We start from the raw sequence: 23,864 nt of genomic DNA, 5'->3' as shown, positions 1-23,864 counted from the left end.
AGCTCTTCAATAATTTATATCTTCCATTGGTTTCTTCTCAACAAAGTGTTTTTACTTCACTCGATTTCACGATCCCCACTTTATCTTACCTTATCCTCCATGGACACCTCTGTCCCCAGGGTGTTGTCTGTGTTCCATTTCTGGGTGAATGTAAGCCCATAGTCCTTGATCTTATATTTGGTCTCTAGACTGCCTGAGGCCTTGCCTGTGTCTGTGTTGGAGGAACCAGTAGTAGTAAACTCCTGAAAAAAAAACACCAAACTAGAATTAGTGCACGTTACTTAAGCAATTTTATTCCTCTGAACCAGTGCTTCTCAACTTTCTGAATAAAGTCCTCCTCATCCCATTTTTAAATTTGAAGCACACTCCACGCAAAATGTGATTTTCTAATGTAATGTAGATGAAACTATGGACATTAATACACCAATTGAACTAGAACTAACTAACAAAGAAACAAGTAGTCTCGTAGCACCTTAGAGACTAATAAAAATATATGTGTACTCATTTTAAAAGTTACAGACTAACACAGCTACCTAATTAAAATCAATCCATTGACCCCATTTTCTAACTTTGCGTAGATTAGGAAGCCTTTTAAAAGCACATACCTTAATATCCACAAAATTTTTCAAGGTAGTATCTCAATTTCAGCACACAGTGCTAGAGGGCACTGCAAACCCCTTGTGCCATGTCACAATACTACTCACTGAGGCCTTGTCTGCAAAACTGTGGGCTGTTGACCAAAGTTACACAACTTCAGCTATGTGAATAACATAGCTAATGTCAACAAACTTAGGTCTGCTTACAGAGGTATCTTCACAGTGGTAAATGAAGAAACTAACTCTCTCCCGTCTATTATGTTTATTGATCACTGTCCATCAATCCAGTCCGTAGTGAAGACATGTCCTCAAATTTACTCTTCTGTCATGAAAGAGGGTGGTTGGCAAAATCTGAATGGATTGTATTGCAACCCCATGACTGAGTGGGAAGCCTTGTTGAGCACCCCTCGAAAATTTGAGAACAGAAGAATGTGCATATTCGGTCCATCCAGCCCAGAATTTCCTGTCTTCCAGAAATGATCAATGCAAGAAGCTATGGAGGGTTTGAACACGGCTGGGGAATTATCAAGTGAGCCCAGCATGTGGCAGTCAGATATTTGGGGATACTCAGAACATGGGGTTGTGTCCCCGACCCTCTTGGTTAATACCTAACGATGGTCCTACTCTCCATGACCTAATCTAATTTTTTACTGAACCAGTTATACTTTTGGCCTTCACAACATCCCCTGCCAGCGAGTTCCACAGGTTGGCTGTGCTTTCTGTTAAGAACTAGCTAGAGACATAAAGGGTCACAAGACAACATTCTATAAATATATCAGAAGCAAGAGGAAGACCGAGGACAGGGTTGGCCCACAGTGAGGAGGGAGAAACAATAACAGGAAACTATAAAATGGCAGAGGTGCTTAATGACTTGTTTCAGTCTTCACTAAGAAGTCTGATGAAGGAATGCCTAACATTGTGAATCCTAGTGGGAATGAGGTAGGTTTAGAAGATAAAATTAAAAACGAACAAGTTAAAAATTACTTAGAAAAGTTAGATGTCTGCAAGTCACCAGGTCTTGATGAAATGCATCCTAGAATACTATAGAGGAGGTATCTGAGCCTCTAGCTATCATCTTTGAAAAATCATGGAAGACAGGAGAGATTCCAGAAGACTGTAAAAGGGCAAATCTAGTGCCCATCTATAAAAAGGGAAATAAGAACAACCCAGGAAACTACAGAACAGTCAGTTTAACTTCTGTGCTAGGAAAGACAATGGAGCAAGTAATCAAGGAAATTCATCTGCAAATATCTGGAAGTAAATAAAGTGACAGGTAACAGCCAGCAAGAATTTGTAAAGAACAAATCATGTCAAACCAATCTGATAGCTTTCTTTGATAGAATAACAAGTCTTGTGGATAAGGGAGAAGCGGTGGTATACCTAGACATTAGTAAGGCATTTGATACAGCCTCACATGATCTTATCAATATACTAGGCAAATATAACTTAGATGGGGCTACTATAAGGTGGGTGCATAACTGGCTGGATAACTGTTCTCAGAGACAGTTGCATCCTTTGGTATATATGGTGTGACTATTTTCTTCCACTATTTGATCTGAGGAAGTGGGTCTGGCCCACGAAAGATCATCTAATAAACCATCTTGTTAGTCTTTAAAGTGCTACATTGTCCTGCATTTTGTTCTCAGAGAGTATTTATTAATGGTTCACACTCATGCTGGAAGAGCATAACAAGTGGGGTTCCACAGGGGGTCTGTTTTGGGACAGGTTCTATTCAATATCTTTATCAACAATTTAGATATTGGCATAGAGAGTATGCTTATTACGTTTGCAGATGATACCAAGCTGGGAGGGGTTGTAACAGCTTTGGAGGATAAGGTCATAATTCAAAATGATCTGGACAAACTGGAGAAATGGTCTGAGATAAATAAGATGAAGTTTAACAAGAACAAATGCAAAGTATTCCACTTAGGAAGAAACAATCAGCTTCACATATACAGACTGGGAAGCGATTGTCTAGGAAGGAATACTGCTGAAAGGGATCTAGGAGTCATAGTGGACCACAAGCTAAATAGGAGTCAACAGTGTGATGCTGGGGGGGGAGGGGGAAGGAAGGGGTAGGCAAACATTATTCTGGGATGCATTGACAGGAGTGTTGTGAGCAAGACTTCTTGGAGTGAGGTTGAGATGGAAATAGGCGACAGAAGTGTTAAGAGTCTCTGGGTTAGGCTAAAAAGGATCAAAAACAAAGGTCATGTCATGCTAGGAGTCTACTACAGGCCACCTACCCAGGTGGAAGAAGTGGATGAGGCTTTTTTTAAACAACTAACAAAATCATCCAAAGCCCAAGATTTGGTGGTGATGGGGGACTTCAACTATCCAGATATATGTTGGGAAAATAACACTGCAGGGCACAGAGTATCCAATAATTTCTTGGATGGCATTGAAGACAACTTTTTATTTCAGAAAGTTGAAAAAGCTACTGGGGGAAGCTATTCTAGATTTGATCCTAACAAATAGGGAGGAACTGGTTGAGAATTTGAAAGTGGAAGGCAGCTTGGGTGAAAGTGATCATGAAATTATAGAGTTCACAATTCTAAGGAAGGGTAGAAGGGAGAACAGCAAAATAGAGACAATGGATTTCAGGAAGGCGGATTTTGGTAAGCTCAGAGAGCTGATAGGTAAGGTCCCATGGGAATTGAGACTGAGGGGAAAAACAACTGAGGAGAGTTGGCAGTTTTTCAAAGGGACATTGTTAAGGGCCCAAAAGCAAGCTATTCCGATGTGTTGGAAAGATAGAAAATATGGCAAAAGACCACATTGGCTTAACCACGAGATCTGGCATGATCTAAAAATAAAAAAGGAGTCATATAAAAAATGGAAAGTAGGACAAATTACAAAGGATGAATATAGGCAAACAGCACAGGAATGCAGGGGCAAGATTAGAAAGGCAAAGGCACAGAATGAGCTCAAACTAGCTATGGGAATAAAGGGAAACAAGACTTTTTATAAATACATTAGAAGCAAGAGGAAGACCAAGGAGAGGGTAGGCCCACTGGTCAGTGAGGAGGGAGAAACAGTAACAGGAAACTCGGAAATGGCAGAGATGCTCAATGACTTCTTTGTTTAGGTCTTCACCGAGAAGTCTGTAGGAATGCCTAACATAGTGAATGCTAGTGGGAAGGGGGTAGTTTTAGAAGCTAAAATAAAAAAAGAACAAGTCAAAAATCACCTAGAAAAGTTAGATGCCTGCAAGTCACCAGGGCCTGATGAAATGCATCCCAGGATACTCAAGGAGCTGATAGAGGAGGTATCTGAGCCTCTAGCTATCATCCTTGGAAAATCATGGGAGACAGGAGAGATTCCAGAGGACTGGAAAAGGGCAAATCTAGTGCCCATCTATAAAAAGGGAAATAAGAACAAGCCAGGAAACTACAGAGCAGTTAGTTTAATTTCTGTGCCAGGGAAGATAATGGAGCAAGTAATTAGGGAAATACAGTAAACTTCTGATAATCCGGCACCTTTAGGACCCAGGGGGTGCCAGATTATCAGATATGCCGGACTATCAGAAGGGGCGGCTATGAGGGGTCTGGAGTGGGGTGGGAGGGGATGCCACCACAGACCCCTCATAGCCCCCCCTTACAATCGTCCGGCTCTGCCCCAGGTGTCCCTGATTCAGCTGCTGCTGGTCAGTTTCAGCAGCAGCTGAATCGGGGATGCCTGCAATAGAGCAGCCGGGGTGCTGCCGGGTTGGTCCCGCAGCGCTGAGGGGTGGCGCTAGGGCACCAACCCAGCAGCACTCCAGCTGCTCTTGGGGACGCCTGGGGCAGAGCAGCTGGAGTGCTGCCGGGTTGGTCCCGCAGTGCCAAAGGACGGCGCTGCGGGACCAACCCGGCAGGACCCCAGCTGCTCTGCCCCATGGGTCCCCAAGTCAGCCGCTGCTGAAACAGATCAGCGGCTGATTCCAGGAAGCCCAGGGCAGAGCAGTACAATAAATTCCAGGAAACTCATACTTGGACAGTTGTGAATTGCCAGACAGAAATATATTTTTATTAGTACTAGGAATAAGCAATTAGTCGACTACCCAATAAGCATTTGCTTATTGGGTAGTCAAGTAGGATCTCGACTAATTGCTTCCCCTCACTTGCTGCCTCTTTCAAAGAGAGGCAGCAAAGGGGACAGCACAAGCTGGTGCTGGGGGGAGCTGACTAACAGCTGCCGCCCCACTCCAGCATCGTCTCTGCCAGGGGCAGCGGGGAAATGGTGCGAGCAGGGACTGAAACTGTCTTCTCCCTTTGGAATGGACAGGGGACTGCTTTGTTCCCCCACTGGCGTGGGTTCCCTGCTGCCTCTCTCCTTCTGAAATATACAAGAGCTGCTACTGTAATTTCGAAGGGAGAGGCATAGTGGGATAGTGAGCGCTCCCCCTTATTGACTAATCAGGTAGTTGATGGAAATTCCATTGATTACTCGATTAGATGATTAATCGAAATTTTGCATATTGTGATAGGTACTGACTTGGTATGTTAGACAGCCTTTGCTTTCTGATGATTATACCATTGTGCAACAGCAAAAAACTGTCATTAAATCTATTCAGAAAGCAAAGGTAAATACAGGATCAAGATCAGAAAGCTGACTTCTGTGGTTTACTAGCCGTTAAGCATTTTTCAAGCTCCAAATGAAAGTACACAAATGTCTGATCTGTCACTTCTGTGAGTACATTTAAAGAGATCTATAACTGACTTAAAAAAAAATCTCTCATTTGATCTTAATGTAGATCAATCAAAGAGGCTGAACAGATTTCTAAGATCAAGAACAAGATTCCTAGTGCCCCTTTCACTAAACATGGTGAAGGAAAGATACCTGCTGTCATATGATCAAAAGCAGAAGTATTTTCCTAGCAGCTAGAACTGGATCTCCTTCTGAGAGAGGGCAGCGCAGTGTCAACATTTGTTACCATTCATCTCCAGACTGTCAAAAGCACAGTTCTGATTGGATGATGTCCCATGAGGGCATTTCTGAAATCCTCTGCCTCAGAATGCCTGACTGGCTTAATTTCATATATTAGTCTGATTCGATCCTCAAGTTTAACTTCTTATCTGACCTTTCAGCTCACTGTGGCAGACATCTTAGAAAAACATCAGACATTTAATTTATTAAGACATTAAACCAGTTGTGCTGTATGAAGCAACAATCTCTAAAACAAGTCTTGGAGGGAATGAAAGTTGTTTATGAACATTCTACCTCTCAAACAAAGAAAATTCAACACATGGTAAAGTTACTTGCAGTTCTATCAAGACAGAGTGCAGCTTCCATGGGTACATCCCTCATTTTGGCTGCAAATACCTCCATCTCACACAAAGCCTCCTGTTCTTTTGTTGTTAATGCAAAATACTGGTATTAGAAATGCTAATCAGGATGCTGAAGTAACAGAAAATTGTATTTATACCACCTCATTTCCAGATTCCTTCCCCGCTATTTTTGTTGTGTTTCTATGGTTAACAGAAATTTTAAATACACGTTGCACCTCCCAAAACTGGGACTCTGCTGGACCATGGATGTTTCTGAATGACAGTGCCCTGGGACAGGAGTGCCAGTAGCTGAGAGTCCCGCACATGGCAAGGCTAGTGGTAGCAGGGTTGGAGGCTTCAGCAGCCCAGTGGCATTAGCAGGGCAGGAGCAATCTGGCAACTCCATGCATGTCAGTCTGACAAAGGGGCTGTGCCACAGCAGCCCAATTGGGGCTGCATCCTGGCCCGGCAGCAGAAAAAGAGTTGCGGCAGCCCAGCTGGCAGTAAGGCGGGGTGATGGGAGCCCAACAGGGAAAACCCGTCAGGGGCTGTGGCAGTGGAGCTGGGGTCACGGCCAATGATCAAGCTAGCGCTGCAGTAGGCTGGCAGCATGGCTGGTGCTGCTGCGGCAACCTGGCTTAGACCAGGGCAGCACAGTCAAGGCCACATGCCACCTAGCACTGGGGCTGGGGCTGCATGCTGCCATGCCGATGCTGGGGCAGCCCTGTTGCCTGACCAGCAGTGGGGCCGAGGAGAGAGGCAGCAGGCTGAGGGGGACCGTGGCAGAGGACCTTTCCTGGTCTGGCAAATTCCCTCATCCAGGACCTCTCAGGTCCTGAGGGTGCTGGACCAGGGAGGTCCAACCTGTATTTGTGTTGTACAATGGGATTACAGCAGTGTACAAGTTATGCACACAGGAATGCTTCATGTCCATTACCATTTTTCCTTCACCTCAGAGTAGGAATGTCAGTGTGTGTCACAATTCAGAGCAAAGTAGGGAAACCCCATTAGAAAATGACAAGAAGAAAAAAAATACACAAGAACAATCACTATTCTTACCAGCTGAATAAGAAGCCAAAACCAAAGTTGCATGGAAAGAGGAGAAAACATTTGAGATATTAAGGATTTTCATCAATCAGCAAACACTCAGATTTGGATGCTCTCTGTATACGTTCAGGTGTTTATTTAACAGTCTCAGTAAAATATTCTTAGCATTTGAAAATTACAGTGCATTGACAAACAAATTGACTAAAAAACCTAAGTTTCTTACTTCATAGCTATTTCAGATATTTAAATAAATAAAACCTTGCATTTCCCCATATCTTTGCTATCTCATTATAGCAATTCACTTGACTGCAACAAACTACAATGTTACAAGCTACCTGCTGTTATAAAAATAAATTAAGCATTTGTGTGGTATGAATGCACAACCAGAAAGAGCTAAAGCAAATATGGGCATGGAAGAGGTTGAAAGTAATGAGACTGAAGCAAGCATAAATGGCACAGGAGAGCACCACACTGTGCAAGGATAAGTGTGCCTAATGGGGAGGATACTCTTGAGGTAAAAATATGGATTCTATTTTTTGCTCTGCCAGGCTTCCTACAAGACCATGGTGAAGTCCGTCACTTAAAATCAGTTTCCCCTTCTGTAAAACGGGGATTATGATATTTTGTACTTTGCAGCGGTCTTATGAGATTTAATTCAGAAATGCATGTAAAATGCCGTCAAAGGCTTGCTACAGAAATGCTGTGCTTTATTATTAAGCTTCGCAGCATAAGCTTGAAGGAGCAGGGCTCAACCCATTTTAAACACAACTGGAAAGGCAAGCCCAAATGCAATAAAACTAGTTGAATGAAGGTCAATTACATCCCCCACATCACCAATAAGAACATAAGAACAGCTGTACTGGGTCAGACCAAAGGTCCATCTAGCCCAGTAGTCTGTCTGCCGACAGTGGCCAGCACCAGGTGCCTCAGAGGGTGGACGGAAGACAATGATCAAGCGATTTGTCTCCTGCCATCCTTCTCCGGCCTCTGACAAGCAGAGGCCAGGGATACCACTTCTATACCCTGGCTAATAGCCATTTATGGACCTAACCTCCATAAAATTATCTAGCTTCTCTTTAAACTCTGTTATAGTCCTAGCCTTCACAGCCTCCTCTGGCAAGGAGTTCCACAGGTTGACTACACGCTGTCTGAAGAAGAACTTTCTTTTATTAGTTCTAAACCTGCTACCCATTAATTTCATTTGGTGTCCTCTAGTTCTTCTATTATGGGAACTAATAAATAACTTTTCTTTATCTGCCCTCTCCACACCACTCATGATTTTATAGACCTCTATCATATTCACCCTCAGTCTACCCTTTTCTAAACTGAAAAGTCCCAGTCACTTTAACCTCTCCTCATATGGGACCCGTTCCAAACCCCCAATCATTTTAGTTGCCCTTTTCTGAACCCTTTGCAAGGCCAAAATATCTTTTTTGAGGTGAGGAGACCACATCTGTATACAGTACTCAAGATGTGGGCGTACCATAGTTTTATACAGGGGCAGTAAGATATTCTGGGTCTTATTTTCTATCCCTTTCTTAATAATTCCTAGCATCCTATTTGCCTTTTTGACCATCACTGCACACTAGAGGGCTCTAGAGGCGATCCTGGCAATTACAGACCGGTAAGTCTAACTTCAGTACCGGGCAAATTAGTCGAAACAATAGTAAAGAATAAAATTGTGAATCATGTAGAAGAACATAATTTGTTGGACAAAAGTCAACATGGTTTCTGTAAAGGGAAATCCTGTCTTACTAATCTGTTAGAGTTCTTTGAAGGGGTTAACAAACATGCGGACAAGGGGGATCCAGTAGATATAGTATACTTGGATTTTCAGAAAGCCTTTGACAAGGTCCCTCACCAAAGGCTCTTGTGTAAATTACATGGCCATGGGATAAGAGGGAAGGTCCTTTCTTGGATTGAGAACTGGCTAAAAGACAGGAAACAAAGGGTAGGAATAAATGGTAAATTTTCAGATTGGAGAGGGGTAACTAGTGGTGTACCCCAAGGGTCAGTCCTGGGACCAATCCTTTTCAACTTATTCATAAATGATCTGGAGAAAGGGGTAAGCAGTAACGTAGTAAAGTTTGCAGATGATACCAAACTGTTTAGGATAGTCAAGATAGAAGCAGACTGTGAGGGACTCCAAGAAGATCTCACCAAACTGAGTGATTGGGCAACAAAATGGCAAATGAAATTTAATGTGGATAAATGTAAAGTAATGCACATCGGGAAAAATAACCCCAACTATTCGTACAGTATGATGGGGGCTAATTTGGCTACGACAAATCAGGAAAGAGATATTGGCATTATCGTGGACAGTTCTCTGAAAACTTCCACACAGTGTGCAGCGGCGGTCAAAAAGGCAAATAGGATGCTAGGAATTATTAGGAAAGGGATAGAAAATAAGACCCAGAATATCTTACTGCCCCTGTATAAAACTATGGTACGCCCACATCTTGAATACTGTGTACAGATGTGGTCTCCTCACCTCAAAAAAGATATTTTGGCCTTGCAAAGGGTTCAGAAAAGGGCAACTAAAATGATTAGGGGGTTTGGAACGGGTCCCATATGAGGAGAGGCTAAAGAGACTGGGACTTTTCAGTTTAGAAAAGAGGAGATTGAGGGGGGATATGATAGAGGTCTATAAAATCATGAGTGGTGTGGAGAGGGCTGATAAAGAAAAGTTATTTATTAGTTCCCATAATAGAAGAACTAGAGGACACCAAATGAAATTAATGGGTAGCAGGTTTAAAACTAATAAAAGGAAGTTCTTCACACAGCGTGTTGTCAACCTGTGGAACTCCTTGCCAGAGGAGGCGGTGAAGGCTAGGACTATAATAGAGTTTAAAGAGAAGCTGGATAAATTCATGGAGGTTAGGTCCATAAAAGGCTATTAGCCAGGGGATAAAATGGTGTCCTTGGCCTCTGTTTGTCAGAGGCTGGAGAGGGATGGCAGGAGACAAATCGCTTGATCATTGTCTTCAGTCAACCCTCTCTGGGGTACCTGGTGTTGGCCACTGTCGGTAGACAGGATACTGGGCTAGATGGACCTTTGGTCTGACCCAGTACGGCTGTTCTTATGTTCTTATGTTCACTGTGTGGAAGTTTTCAGAGAACTATCCATAATAACTCCAAGATCTCTTTCCTGATTTGTCATAGCCAAATTAGCCCCAATCATACTGTACGTATAGTTGTTTTCAAAAATTTAAGCACTCCCTTTAAATCCTGCAAAGACAACTCCGGCAATATTTTGATGGTAGGAACTTGGGACTATAGCTTTTGCCAAGCCAATCAACTGGCTTTCAACTTCTTCCAAAACCTCATTTAGCTAAAGCAGAGGTTCCCAACTTGTGGTCTGTGGATCCCAATATGACAGTATTGTAAGGGGTCTGTGAAAAGTTTAGAAGTAAGGATCGGGCCCACTACAGGACAGGGACTTTTCGTCACACAATTCTCACGTAGGGCTCACTGTTCATGACCTTCTGTCCTCCCACCACCATCTGCGCTGCAGTTGTGCTCCAGCCCTCTCTCCCATCCCAGTCCCATGGTGGGCCCTATTCCTTCCTTTTCCTTTTCTTATTTTTTCCCCTCCCAGGGCTCTGTGCCTGGCTAAGGGTGGAGTGCCAGGGCAAGAGCTGCCTTTGGCCACGAGATCCCCCCCTCACTGTAGCTTCTGTGCATGGGTAGGGAACAGAGGGGCAGCACCTGAAGAAGTAGCTCAGAACAGGGGATGTGCTGGTCCCCCACTTCCCACCACTCCCTTTGACCCTGAAAGGCAGGGACTGGAAGCTGACACAGGCTCCAAGGCTGCAGACGCTCCATGTGGATTAAAAAGTCCCAGTGTGCCAGTGTTTTGCTCTGCTGGGCTCGGAAGTGACCCTGGGAACATATTCTTCTGTTCGCATTATACAATAAAAATACATGGCACCTCAAAGTTATTACATTTCAGTGTGAACATCCTGTATTGTCTCTTAATACTACTATATTTGTTTAGATAAATTGATAATCATTTGAAATGTGTAACAAGTAATGGAATATTGAAAATAGCTGTATTGTTTGGGGGTCTATAACATTTTAATAGATTGAAAAGAGGTCCATATGCTCAAAAATGTTGGGAACCACTGAGCTAAAAAATGTCAGTGGCCCAAGTCCATTGGATAAACAATAGTCTGGAATCGGATTCACAATCCTGCATTAACTAACAATGAAGGATGATTTGTCCTGCATCCATAAGCAGTGATATGAGCCAGAAACAAGTTTAGCTATAAAAAGAGAATAATTGAACACATGACTGAAAGCATGACAAAGGAAACCTATTTTGAAGATGTGGGTGAAGGCACTGTGAAGAAAGAAGATTAAACAAATGAAGCCAGGCAAATTGTAACTTATGACCATATGCTATATACATTATACACAAAATATGGGAATACCAATTCTTTACATCATTATAGTAGTACACCACTCACTTGCAGGCATTAATATAAGAGATGAAACAGAAATATAGTAAATACCAGTGAATTATTACAGTTACTAAAGGGGTTTCCCCTCATCTTTGCCACACTGATGTCACTGAAAGTCTTTGGTACTCACCACTCCACTGGAGGACTTGGTCTTCAACTCTAACTTGACCATTCCAAATCCTGAAACAGACAAGTTTTACAAGTTTCAAGAATACGACCGACAAATACTCTTGTCTGAAACACATTGGGAGTGTATGCTGGAAAGAGCCTACCCTGTTAGTAGGTGCTGATGTTCCTGTAAAAATATTAAGTGGTTTCTGATGACTCATTGAGACAGGTGGCTAGTTACCCATTGGAATGTAAGAGAGGCAGAGTGTCTAGGGATGTAAAATCCCATTTAATTGGTTAACTGGTTAAATGTTATGTTCAACTAGTTAGCCAATTAAACACAGCAAGGTTGTGGGTGTGTGTGTTACAGCCCTCACTGGTTAATCGTAACCAGGAAGCCTTACCCATTAAGCTCTCTGAGGCACTTTTTAATCATTCTTGTGACTTCTCTGAACCCATCCCAATTCTTAACGGGCAAGGTTTACCAATCAACTGGCTAAACATTCACATCCCAAGTGTAGGCTGAGTAGTCCTGAGCTTAATTAATATATTTTAAGCCCAGAAGGGGACATTATGATAAACTGTCTGAACTGCTGCAGACAGGAGAATTTAATCTAGCTACATACTTGAGGCAAAAATTAGGTCTACCTGGGAAAGAATATATTTTTAGTAATACAGCCAATCTTTACTTAAGAGACTTCAAGTGAGAGAATCTGCCACACCCCTGGAAAAATTGTTCCAACAATTAATCATATGTACTGTTAGATATTTGTGCCTTATTTTTAATCTGAACGTTGTCTATCTTCAATGGAGCCTAGTAGACTACCATCTGCCAGATTGAAAAGCTCTCTTATCAGATACTTCTAGAAAGGGAACAAATCAGCCTTTAACCTCCTCTTTTAGATGCTAAAGAAACTGACATTTAATTTGTGTAGTTCATTTCTGAAAGCTGTTCAATTTGTCAGCATCTTATTTGTCATAGTTTTGCCAATGCCACATACATAGATAATACCACTTCCTTATTCCTACTTGATATTCCTCTGTTTATACATCCCAGAACAACAACGGCTCCTTCTTTAGGCTGAAAATCTAGAAGCGGCTATTACTAGAAAAAAGGCTTGAACCGATATTTGTAATAATATAGTCTGGATTTTTTTATTAAATAAAGACCATTCTGAGAAACAGGGTAAGTTTTTGACTTTACAGAATGTGAAGTTTGTTTAGAGCAATTTGAGAAATACATCCACTCACACACGGTTTAACAACAAAATGTAACAAAATAGATGACTTCAGAATTCATGACATCTCACTATACTGCCAATCTCAGGATTCCCATAACTGACCACAATTTAAATCAGTCACATAATGAAAATGCAGATATCTCCAAAACATGAGCTGTATTTTTGTATATTTCAAAACAGACTGCTAGTCAAATGAATTTGACATATATGAATTTGACATATATTAATTTGACAGAATTTCTCCTGCATCTAAAATTCCTAGATGCAGGAGAAAAGAAAAATCGAAGTAAAGGTCATCAAATGTTAATTGGAAAATCAACCCTTCTATGAATTCCAATACAGAGACATCACCATTTTTCCTTTAAAATTTTTTACAGCAGAGTAATGATCAATTAGGAAGAAATCTAGTGTGAAGAATAAAATAGTGTGAAGGAAAATAAATAGAAATGAAATAGCTACTTTTCTCTTAGCTGTATAGTACTAACTAGTTTTATGTCAAACAATACATGCTGCATTAAGTTATTGTTTATGTAAACTATAAAGAAATGCAAAAATAGCACAGTTCAAGCAGAGAGTTCCTCACCTGAGACAGTTTACGGTTTTCTTTAAAAGTAAAGTATTTTCCAGATTACAGTGCTCTAAATTATTTGCATTGCGTCCATCACACATCAACTTGTCTCAAACAACACAGACTATCTGTCCTCCAGTAAAGAACTCCTATCTACCTGTTACCAAATGGTTTGCTATGGCAACTTACATGGAGGGGTTGGATCTAGTTATACATGTGCCTATATATAATAAAGAAGCACTGCATTCTCTGGAGCAGGCTGAAGACCCTGGAGCACTTCTCACTACAATTTGTGGCATCTTTCTGGGCAAGATTTAAAACAGTTTCCTTTCTAGTGAGTTTCATACATATTTACGGTGTGCTAATATACTGAGTAAGTAGCACTGGATATTTTTTCTCCATCTTCTCTTGTATTTATTTGATCAAATTATTACCATAAAATATTATTTCTGTAAATTAGAGTTGCAAATACCCATTAAAAAGTTTAAACCACAGAGGACTGGAATCCCATGGCAGGGGCTTCTCCTGAGAGGTTCCTCCACCGCTGGGGTCCTGCCAGACAACCCGTTACGAGCAGGCAACTCCGCCAGGCTGGCCATTTGTGGCTGGGGGGGGCTGCTCCAGACTGCCAGTTAATTGGTTACTGCATAAGCATGCTGGTAAGACTAATGGTTACCAGGTACAGTAAAAACTGTTATCCAGCACGCTTGGGGATTAGGGCATTCCAGTTATCTAAAAATTCCAGTTATCTGAGGGTCCCATCAACCTAGGAAAAACCAATGGACAATAATAGTAAAAATAAGGTTTTTAATATTGGTAGTTTTGTAGAGTGAGGCAGTTGGTCTCACATTTCTATTTTGAGTTAAAGATTAGTACTTCTTAAATAAAAAATTGTTAAGCCAATCATGGTAAACCAAGATAGGCCTGTGCGCCTGAAGATGTGACAGTACTGTGGCTGGGGGCCATGATGGTTAACAAAGTTTTCAGGTTAACAGACTACCAGATAACAAAGGTTTCACTGTATCTGGTTAACCTTTTACACTCCTTCTGTACATACATAGATAAATAATGTTATTACTCTTGATAAGGCACCTAAGAAATGTACATTTATTAGCATCAACATAATGATCATGCTGCTTACCATATCCTTTGTTGAATACATCCCTGGCAGATTTCCCCAGGTCACAGTAGGATGGTGGGATAGCCATTGGATCTGAAAAGATTAGAAGTAGAGAGAACTCAAATGTTACAATATGAGAGCTGAAAATCTCAGTAAACAGAGTAACTGCCCGAAGAGACCTTCCTTATTTCCATGTTTTGGAAGAAAGAACAAAAGGTATTTTAGCATAGCAGAAAATTAACATAAGCCAATTTGTAATTCAGAATCACTGTACCCAGGAGCAGAATTAAACTCTAGCAATCTAACTACCCCAGAATCTGTTAATATTTTTTCAGCAAAAAAAATCCAACAATTTATTAACTCCGGTTTTACTCCAACCCAGTGATGATTAGTGGGTAATGGTTAACTGGTACCAGGGAGCAGCTTGCCTTGGTTGGAGGGCTGCCACAGCTTGCATGGCAACTCACAGGGCCTGGTGGTCGGGAGTGGCTCCAGCAGGAGCCAGAAGCACCCGGGCTGGAGCAGCTCCTGCCTGCTATGGGGCGTGGGGAGGTATGCCCACGCCGAGCTGAGTGGCCCCCCACTTGGCCCCCTTTAATTGGTTAAACAGTTAAACACTACATTTAAATGGGAATTTTACATCCCTAAAGCGAATGATGCTTTCATGACAGGAAGTGCTCTAACAAGGACCCTAGGTAACATAGGCAATGGTACCATAGAATCATAGGACTGGAAGGTACCTCAAAAGATCTTTTAGTCCAGTCCCCTAACCAAGGGATGTTAAATTGCAACTAACTGACTAATCAGATAGTTGATGAATTTTGCATCAACTATTCTATTGGTCGATAGGGCGCCTCCGCCTTTGAAGTGTAGCAGCAGCCCTAGGGCTGCTTCAAAGGCAAAAGCTCTGTATGGAGCCTGGGGTCAGCTGGGGACCCCCCTCCAGCTGAGCCTGGGCTCCATGCGGCATTGCCACTTTGAAGTACACCCTCCTTTCGCCCCCCCCCCCAGCCCCTCTGTTGCCTCTTTCCAATAGAAACAGCAAAGGGGGGTGGGGAGGGGAGAACGACTAGTCAAGACTAGTTCTTCACATCCTTACCCTAAAAAGAAGGCATGGCTTAATATTAGTTGGACCATCCCTGGCAAGTGTTTTCTCTAAACTTGCTCTTAAATATCTCCAATAGTGGAGATACCATATCTCCCTAGGTATTCTGTTCCAGTGCTTAATCACCCTGACAAGTTAGGAAGTTTTTCCTAATGTCCAATCTAACCCACCTTGCTGCAATTTAAGCTCATTACTTTACAAGGCTAAAGCAAACAAATTTTCTTTCTCCTTGTAACAAACCTTTTGTGTACTTAAAAACTATCACCCCACCCCAGTCTTCTTTTCTCCAGATTAAACAACCCTATTTTCCCAATCTTCCCTCATAGGTCATGTTTTTGTTCCTCTCTGGACTTTCTCCAATTTGTCCAAATCTTTTGTAAAATACGGTGCCCAGTACAGCACACAATATTTCAGTTAAGGCCTAATCAGTGCAGCACAGAGCAGAATTACTCTTCATGTCTTTCTTATAACACTCCTGCTAATACATCCCAGATCCCATTCCAGGGTACTCCTTTCTAGGCAGTCATTTCCCATTTTGTATGTGTGCAACTGACTGCTTCATCCTAAACAGAGTACTATGTATCTATTCTTACTGAATTCCATCTTGTTTATTTCACACCATTTCTCCAGTTAGTACAGATCACTGAGTTTTAAATCGTAACTACCAAGGCACTTGCAGCTTGATACTGTGCACAAACTTTTAAAGTGTGTGCTCTCTATCATTATCTAAATTATTGCTCAATCACCAAGTGAAAGTCTGTGAAGTCCAGTATTAACTCAAAGCTAATTTAGAAATGGATAAATTTTAGAAAATACAAGGACATCTGTATATGGTATGTGGAGGTGACCTTGTTGAGTCTCCCTGATAATGCACTTAAAAGAGAAGTGAGAATACAGTTTAACATAAATGTGTGTCAACTTCAATTTTGTTTAAAAAGAAAAAAGGCAGAACCTGAAAATTATGAGTGGAGTGTTGGTTTTAGTGTTGCATGTCTTAATCCTTTTGATTGGTGTATCAGCCTAATTATTAAATGCCATTTTAAATAATAATTTATTCTGCTAATGGCTTCATATTAGAGAAACACAGGCAGCTTCTATAATAGAGCTTGCACCTGAGAAATATGGATTTATAATGGCAGACCTTAAACATCCATTATGTTACTGTAGTAGCTTCTGTTCCAGATCATACTAACCAACAGCTGAACTTAATTAATAGCAAGACTCTGCCTCTTAATCCCATCTCAGAATGGCTCATTTGTTGCAATTCTCTTGACCAGCTGCCACTAGAAATATCTCCAATCTTCCCCTTGATAAATTATATTACATTGAAAGCACCTCTGATTCAAGATAATATTGCAAACAGAAGTAAAAATCCTTAAAATCACTTTCCTTCAAACACTCAGACCACTCACCTTTCCCTTTAACTACAGAGCAATGCTACTGTTTAGCCTCTTTGTTATTACTGGTGGGTTTCTCTTCCCCCAGGCTCTTGCTGGAGACCTAACTTGTGTTCTTCTGACCTTTGTGTGACAAGATATCTATTCTTGCAGCAAGCCGTTTCAGACTTCACTCACAAAAAGACAAAACTAATCAAATGCAGAACTGCTTAACAAAGTTCACTGTCACATATCCTGGCTATTTATTATGCTGGAAAAAAGTATCTGAATTAATTCACAATTCAACCCTGTAGATGGATAATTTATCCCTTTACACAGAGCTAAGACAATCGATTAACTTTTTAATTTTTAATAGCTGGCCTTCTGCTATATATACATATACCTGTGGGTCTAGAAGGTACAGAACAGCTGGACATGACTGCAGATTCCTTATATGATGATTAGGTCATAAATTATGTAGGTCTCAAATCTGACCTTATAAAAGGCCTTTATACCTGTCAAATATGGAAAAAATGATGCATCATTAAAGATGAAAGACAAGTTTTACTTATTCTATTACAACAGTGTTTGATATAAAACCTGATTTTCACCAAGAAACTGTTGAGGTGAGCCAGGACAACATAATTCCACAAAGTTTAAAAAAGTTTCTATAACAGAATCGATCAGAGATGCTCAGAAAATTGACTGCTGGTTGATCAATCGGTGCAGCATTGATCCGTCATGTAGGGAGGACAAGCACTAAATCAGTGGTCTCCAACCTTTACACACCCAAGATCACTTTTTAAATGTCAGGGCAAGCCAAGATCTACCTCATCCCTTCCCCAAGATCCCACCCATTCCTCTCCATCACATGCTGTTCCCAGCCCTTACTCATTCTCACTGGGTTGAGACAGAAGGTGCAGGCTCTGGGGTGGGAATGAGAGGTTTGGGGGTGCGAAGCAATGAGAGATGCAAGCTCTGGGAGGAAATTTGGATGCAGGAGGCGTTGGAGAAGGAGAGGCTGGTTTGGGGACGGGTCAGGAGCATAAAATATTATGTCCAACACAAAACGTTTCATCACTGTCATTATTTGAGGGGTGGGGAACATTTTTGGGTCAGGGGGCCACTGACTCACAGAAATATCAGTCAGAGACCCTACAAGTGAGATGCAAAAAACCACCCCCTCCAAAAAACCCCAACCCTGACTGCTGTGGCCCCAACTGAGACACCTCACTCCCCTGGCACTCCAGTTCGATGGTGAGGGGGGAGGGTAGGTAAGACTGAGGTTCAAGGCCTCAGGCCAGATTAACTCTTCTGGGATTCCAGGGTTAGTGGATTTTGCACCCCTAGGCTCTGGGGTGGGACCAAAAATTAGGGATCCAGTGTGCGGGACCAGAGCTGCCAGCGAGTGGAATAGGGATGCAGAATCTGGGTGGCAAGTACTGTACAGGAGCAAGCTGGAGGTAGGTGTCTGGCCAGGAGGGAAGGGGCAGGAACAGGGTGCTGGCGGATGTCTGGCCACAGGGTAGGAGCAGGGTGCTGGAGGGTGTCTGGCCAGGGGAAGATATTGACTGGTAGTGCCTCCACGATCTACCAGTTGATTGCAATCAACTGACTGGTGACCACTGCCCTAAATAATTCACCACCACCCTCAGTGGCTTTTTTGAAGATAGCCTGCATCTTTCTCCCTCATTTATCGGTTGCTGAAAAGGGGACAGAATCACTTGTCCCATTCCTTTAACACAGTTTGCCCAGACTTCAACTTTCAGTTATGTTTTCACACAGGGTAACTGACAATTGATTAATACTTTAGAACATAACTGAAAATTCAAATTTAGATGAGTCCAAGGTTGTGCGAGAACAACTGCACTACTATCATCATTTTTCCTCTAAATACCCCTTTCTATCACCAAAAGGAAAAGTGAATGGGAAAACAGAAGAGCATCCAGCATATTCACAGAACACCAAAAGGAAAGATCTTCTATTCTAACCAATACGCATTCTGTCATTAAGTGTATCATCCTCCTGACTGGCATTATTCCACTCCATTTGAGCCCTGCTTTCATAAGGATCACTAGTATGCCTCCAGTATTTCAGATTCATTACCATATAATTTTTAAAAAGACGTTAGTTTATAATCTGAATGTTAAATAATGAGTAGTCAGGCATTTAAAGTATTTTTAAAGAGCAACATTTCTGAGCAAAGGACTCATAAATGGCTTGCTTAAGGAAGAATTTGTATCATGTCACAACTGTCACCACCAATACTGGACCCAACACCTCAGCAGCAGACTGGTGTAGGGAAAAATCATATTTTCCCAAGTATTCTACCTGGTTAAAGGGCTAAAATTTTGCCCGACCATTTCAGGGCAAGATACATAATTCTAGGCACCAACAGAAATCTGAGCCAGTGACTTATTTTGGTTGAGTCACAAAACATCAGATTTTAGAAGTCACATTTGGATTTCACTCTTAGTCTTCCCCAACTCAGCGGCTGCCCGATTTTAACAGCCATTCTCTAGAGAACTATTAGAACTAGTAGAAATGCAGTGATACCAATGATTCACAAATGGTGATCTGAAAAATTGCTTTCACAAAAGTGATGCATTTGTCAGGCCTCTGGCAGAATCAGTTGCTGATAACCATAGGGCTACCTTTTCAAGTTCTTCTTTTCAAAGATTCTGATTGGATTTTGAAATGTAGTCAATAACCCCTCCATAATTTTCATATCTGTTAGATGTGTCTTCAGTGAAAATTCTATTAACAGAATACAGTATATCAAAACTGAAGTAGCAACAAGCACTTAGGAGGACAGACCTAAACTGCAAAGTACTTATGATATAATCAACTAAAGAAAAAAATATGGTTCAAAGAGGTTTTTTCCAATAACATTAAATACAGGGTTGTATTTTAAAAAATAAACCAATTAGAAGTTAAATTTGAAATCATGAAAATTTATTTTTAGTCTTAAATTTACTATAATCTTTTAAAAACAGCACATTAAAAAAAATCAAGCATTACATATTTGCTGTCACATTTTAAAGTCAAAAAAACCACCCAACTGGTGAAAATCATTTGCTAAGAAGCTGGAACCAAAGTTTGTTGAATTGCTAAATGAGCTTTTAACAGCAGTAGCCTCTTCTATAGGCACAGAAAAAGTATCTTCTTCATTTTGGTTTAACTAGTTCACTCATATTTAAGAAATTGAGAGTTAAAAACAGAAAAACTTGCTCCACTAGCAATCAATGAAGAAAAACTAATTGAGAAAGGATATCTAGTACTTCTAAAATCTTGAAGGATATGGTGAGCAGAATCAACTAAGATCTAATTAACTACAGGCAGTCCCCGACTTACGCGGATCCGACTTATGTCGGATCCGCACTTACAAACGGGGCTTTTCTTGCCCCGGAGCTCACGGGTGGCGGGTCGCCACCCGTGTCCTCCGGGGCAAGAAAAGCTTCTCCCGGTCTCCCTGGTCTGCTGGGGGGGTCCAGCAAAGCCGCTGGACCCCCCCAGCAGACCAGGAACACCCTAGCAAAGCCGTCGCCTGGGCGGCTTTGCTCTGGTGTCCCTGGTCTGCTGGGGGGGTCCAGCGGCTTTGCTGGACCCCCCCCAGCAGACCAGGGGGACAGGAGCAAAGCCGCGGAGCACGCCCGCAGTGGAACAGCCCGGGCGCACCTGGGCTGTCCCGCTGCGGGCATGCTCTAAGGCTTTGCTCCCTGTCTCCCTGCAGACCAGGGAGACGGGGAGCAAAGCCACGGAGCACACCCGCAGCGGGACAGACCAGGCGCGCCGCGGCTGTCCCGCTGCAGGCGTGCTCCGAGGCTTTGCTCCCCATCTCCCTGGTCTGCTGGTCGGAAGACGGGGAGCAAAGCCGCGGAGCACGCCCGCAGGGGGACAGCTCAAGTTCTCCCGGGCTGTCCCGCTGCGGGCGTGCTCCAAGGCTTTGCTCCCCGTCTCCCTGCAGACCAGGGAGATGGGGAGCAGCTTTTCTCGCCCCGGAGGACGGGGGCGGCGGACCGCGGCGCATCTGGGCATCCCACTGCTCCTATCCTCTGGGGCGAGAAAAGCCCTGTTTGTAACTGCCTTAATCCAACTTATGTCGGATCCGCGTAACTCGGGGACTGCCTGTATATACATGCAAATATATATGCAAACAGCTTCTTTCACACTGACCAGCATGAATACAAAAATTAAGGAAAGTCTACATAATATGCAGGCCCCATTTAAGTCAGTTCATCTGATATTAATAAAATGCGATATTTACCCTCTTTCCACCCATATGACAGCACTTTTAATGAGCAATAACAGTCCAGGAACTTAACTACTAAAATGCATATCAACAGAAGACTATTATATTGACTTGCCATTATGAAGCATGTTCCCAGTGGAGGCCATGTTCAAAGGATCCCACCCACAGGCCACATGTTGAGCCCTGCATAAACCCAAACTGCATTATGGGCCATAAACAAACAGGCCGTGGGCCACATTGACTACACTATTACATCCCTAGAACGAAGCAGTCCCCACTTGCACCGGGTCCTGACTGCTGTGCCTCTACCTTTTAAATGTAGTAAGAGCCATCTGGCAAGAAACCCAGAGATAGAGCTCATGCTGGCAATACTTCCTCTACCTGTATAGTTTCAACAACTTTACCCAAACAAAATAAGCTATACTGACAAATGGACTTTTCTGAAGGCATAAATGGATCTCACTAGGGCTTCTGTTGCCATAGCTATAGGCATTAGAGATATGATATGATTTTCTTTTACACTTAAGTAACATCCATATTAATAAAACTTTCTAACAGACTATGCCTTACAGGAGTGAGAACAAGGTAAGGATGTTAAGAACTGGGTAACTGATTAATCGAATAGTCAATGCAAAATGCATCGACTATTCGATTAGTTAGTCAATAGTGAGGCTCCGCCTTTGAAGTGTAGCAACAGTCCTAGGGCTGTTGCTTCACTTCAAAGGTGAAAGTGCTGCATGGAGCCCGGGATCAGCTGGGTACTCGCTGAACCCAGGCTACATGCGGAGCTGTCATTTTGAAATGCCGCAAGGAACCTACACCAGGCTCCCTGGCATTTCAAAGCAGCAACCCCATGTGAAGCCAGCTCCCCTGTGTTTCAAAGCGGCAGCGCCACATGGACCCTGGGATCAACGGCTCCATGTAGCACTGCCAACTTTGAAGTACCCCCCACACTTGCTGCCTTGGCGGGGGGGAAGAAGGGGAAGCAACTAGTTGACTGTCCTGTCGATTATACGATAAGCATTTGCTTATAAGCCTTTCACATCCCTAGAGCAAGGTTCTCCAACTTCACAGCACTGAGATTGCCTTTTGACCACAAAAATTACTACATAACTCTAGTGAAGGGGAGTGAAGCCTAAGTCCACTCAAGTCTTGCTGTCCTGTGTGGGGGTGCCAAAGTCTGACCTCAGTGCCCTGGGCAGAGGGCTCAAAGCTGAAGCACAGGGACTTTAGCCCCAGGAAGGAGGCCTGTAACCTGAGCCACACCACCCACAGCTGAAGCCCTTAGGCTCAGACTTTGGCTCCAGATGGTGGGGCTTGGACTTTAGACCCCAGTCCCAACAAGTCTAAGCCAGCCCAGGCAACTGCATTAAAAACATAGTCATGAACCATTTTAGGGTCCACACCCATAGTTTGAAAACAGCTAAGGCACACAACATGTGCTGCAGACAACAAGGGAGGATTTGATGCTGATAAAATGTAAACTGTTATACTAAGGAAGGGGGAGGAAATAAAACTGCAGAAATATAAAATGGAAGGCCATAATTAAGGTGCAGTCACTTTAAACAAGATTATTTTCAAATTTTCTTTTTCTCAACATGACTGAGCACTATAATAATCACAGAAGATGTGTGCTATTGTTTTTCAGCAACTGTAGTGATAGGTAGTGAATGTAAACATTGTGTAGTACACAATAAGAACCTTGCTTCTATCACCTTCAATATTGTAATACGACATTTCAATCAGCACGGAGAATTAACCTCTGCAATTACAAAAATACAGGCTTCTAAATTCATACTCTAAGCATTTTGGGGGTGAGAAGCAAGAGAGTTATCAAAATGATCAAATTTTAGACTGACATTTCCTTTAATATTTTTTCAGCATTTATTAAATGTTCACAATTTATATAGATCTCAGTTTCTAAGCTTAAGAGGAAGACTTTTTTTTTTTGGAGGGGAGGGGTCAAATTAGGGTTAATCCAAAATACTGAAAAAGTAGTAATATTGTCCCCCTGTTTAAGATATGTTTTGCATCTTGCCTTGGCAGAAACCCCCTTTGAAAGACTTTCAGGATGAGTAAGGTTCTTTAGACACTGGTTTCAAATGAGCCATGGAAATGAACAAAAACTTGAGTCCCAGCAATCTGTACCCAGGGATGATTTTCTTCCAGTGGGAGGAGGAAGAGGGAAACAGATTATCTGCCTGCATTAAAAAACCAAGCACATCTATCAAGGTGTTTGCTCATCACAGCACATGTTAGATTGTGTCTCAACCTGGCCATTCATATCCTCTGCCGGCTTTAAAAGAACATCAATTAAATCAGAGGCAGGCATAGTATCTTAACCTACTTGTAAAGCAGTTAAAAATAGAGTGGATACATAACGAGGAGCATGACAAAGCCACAGTTCACACAACCCAAAACTTCTCAAGCAATTTCAGATTTTTTTCTGTGAACAAAATCAATGGAAACAATATGAAGAGATACACATGTGGGTGCACGTACACCCGTCCTCGTCCGAAGATGCAAAAGGAAAGAGCTCAAGCTGCTCTGAGTCCAAGAGCCGTCGCAGCGCACGAGGCGACTCTGGAGGCAGCCAGAGCAGGGCATGCTCAGGACGCAGCTGGCTTTCTCCTCGAGGAGACGCTTGTATTGTAAACACCTTTCCTGGACGTACTCCTGCCCCTCAGCCCTTCCCTGCCCCTCGCTCCCCCAGAGCCTGAGGGGTACGCGACCCCCCCC

General features: G+C 42.5%; 1 protein-coding gene across 3 annotated transcripts in view; it reads right to left on the bottom strand.

The window, feature by feature from the left end:
- The window catches only part of VDAC3 (voltage dependent anion channel 3), a 40,406-nt gene that overhangs the window by 16,264 nt on the left and 278 nt on the right, over positions 1–23,864 (bottom strand). Inside the window, exons 2-5 of one of the 3 annotated variants that reach the window (XM_075915727.2) lie at positions 17,277–17,388; positions 14,414–14,485; positions 11,486–11,535; positions 90–242 (exon numbers count right to left, since the gene is read on the bottom strand). In XM_075915727.2, the coding sequence (XP_075771842.1) occupies positions 90–242; positions 11,486–11,535; positions 14,414–14,485; positions 17,277–17,310 (309 nt within the window). In that variant the 5' untranslated portion in view covers positions 17,311–17,388. Of the gene's footprint in view, positions 1–89; positions 243–11,485; positions 11,536–14,413; positions 14,486–16,909; positions 17,051–17,276; positions 17,389–23,864 lie in introns of those variants that run through there. The other 2 variants (XM_006113237.5, XM_075915728.2) reach the window with 2 other exon arrangements.

Source organism: Pelodiscus sinensis, chromosome 28 (genome assembly GCF_052426305.1).
Source record: "Pelodiscus sinensis isolate ZL-2025 chromosome 28, ASM5242630v1, whole genome shotgun sequence".
NCBI lineage: Eukaryota > Metazoa > Chordata > Testudines > Trionychidae > Pelodiscus > Pelodiscus sinensis.
This window is presented reverse-complemented; position numbering and strand designations above follow the sequence as displayed.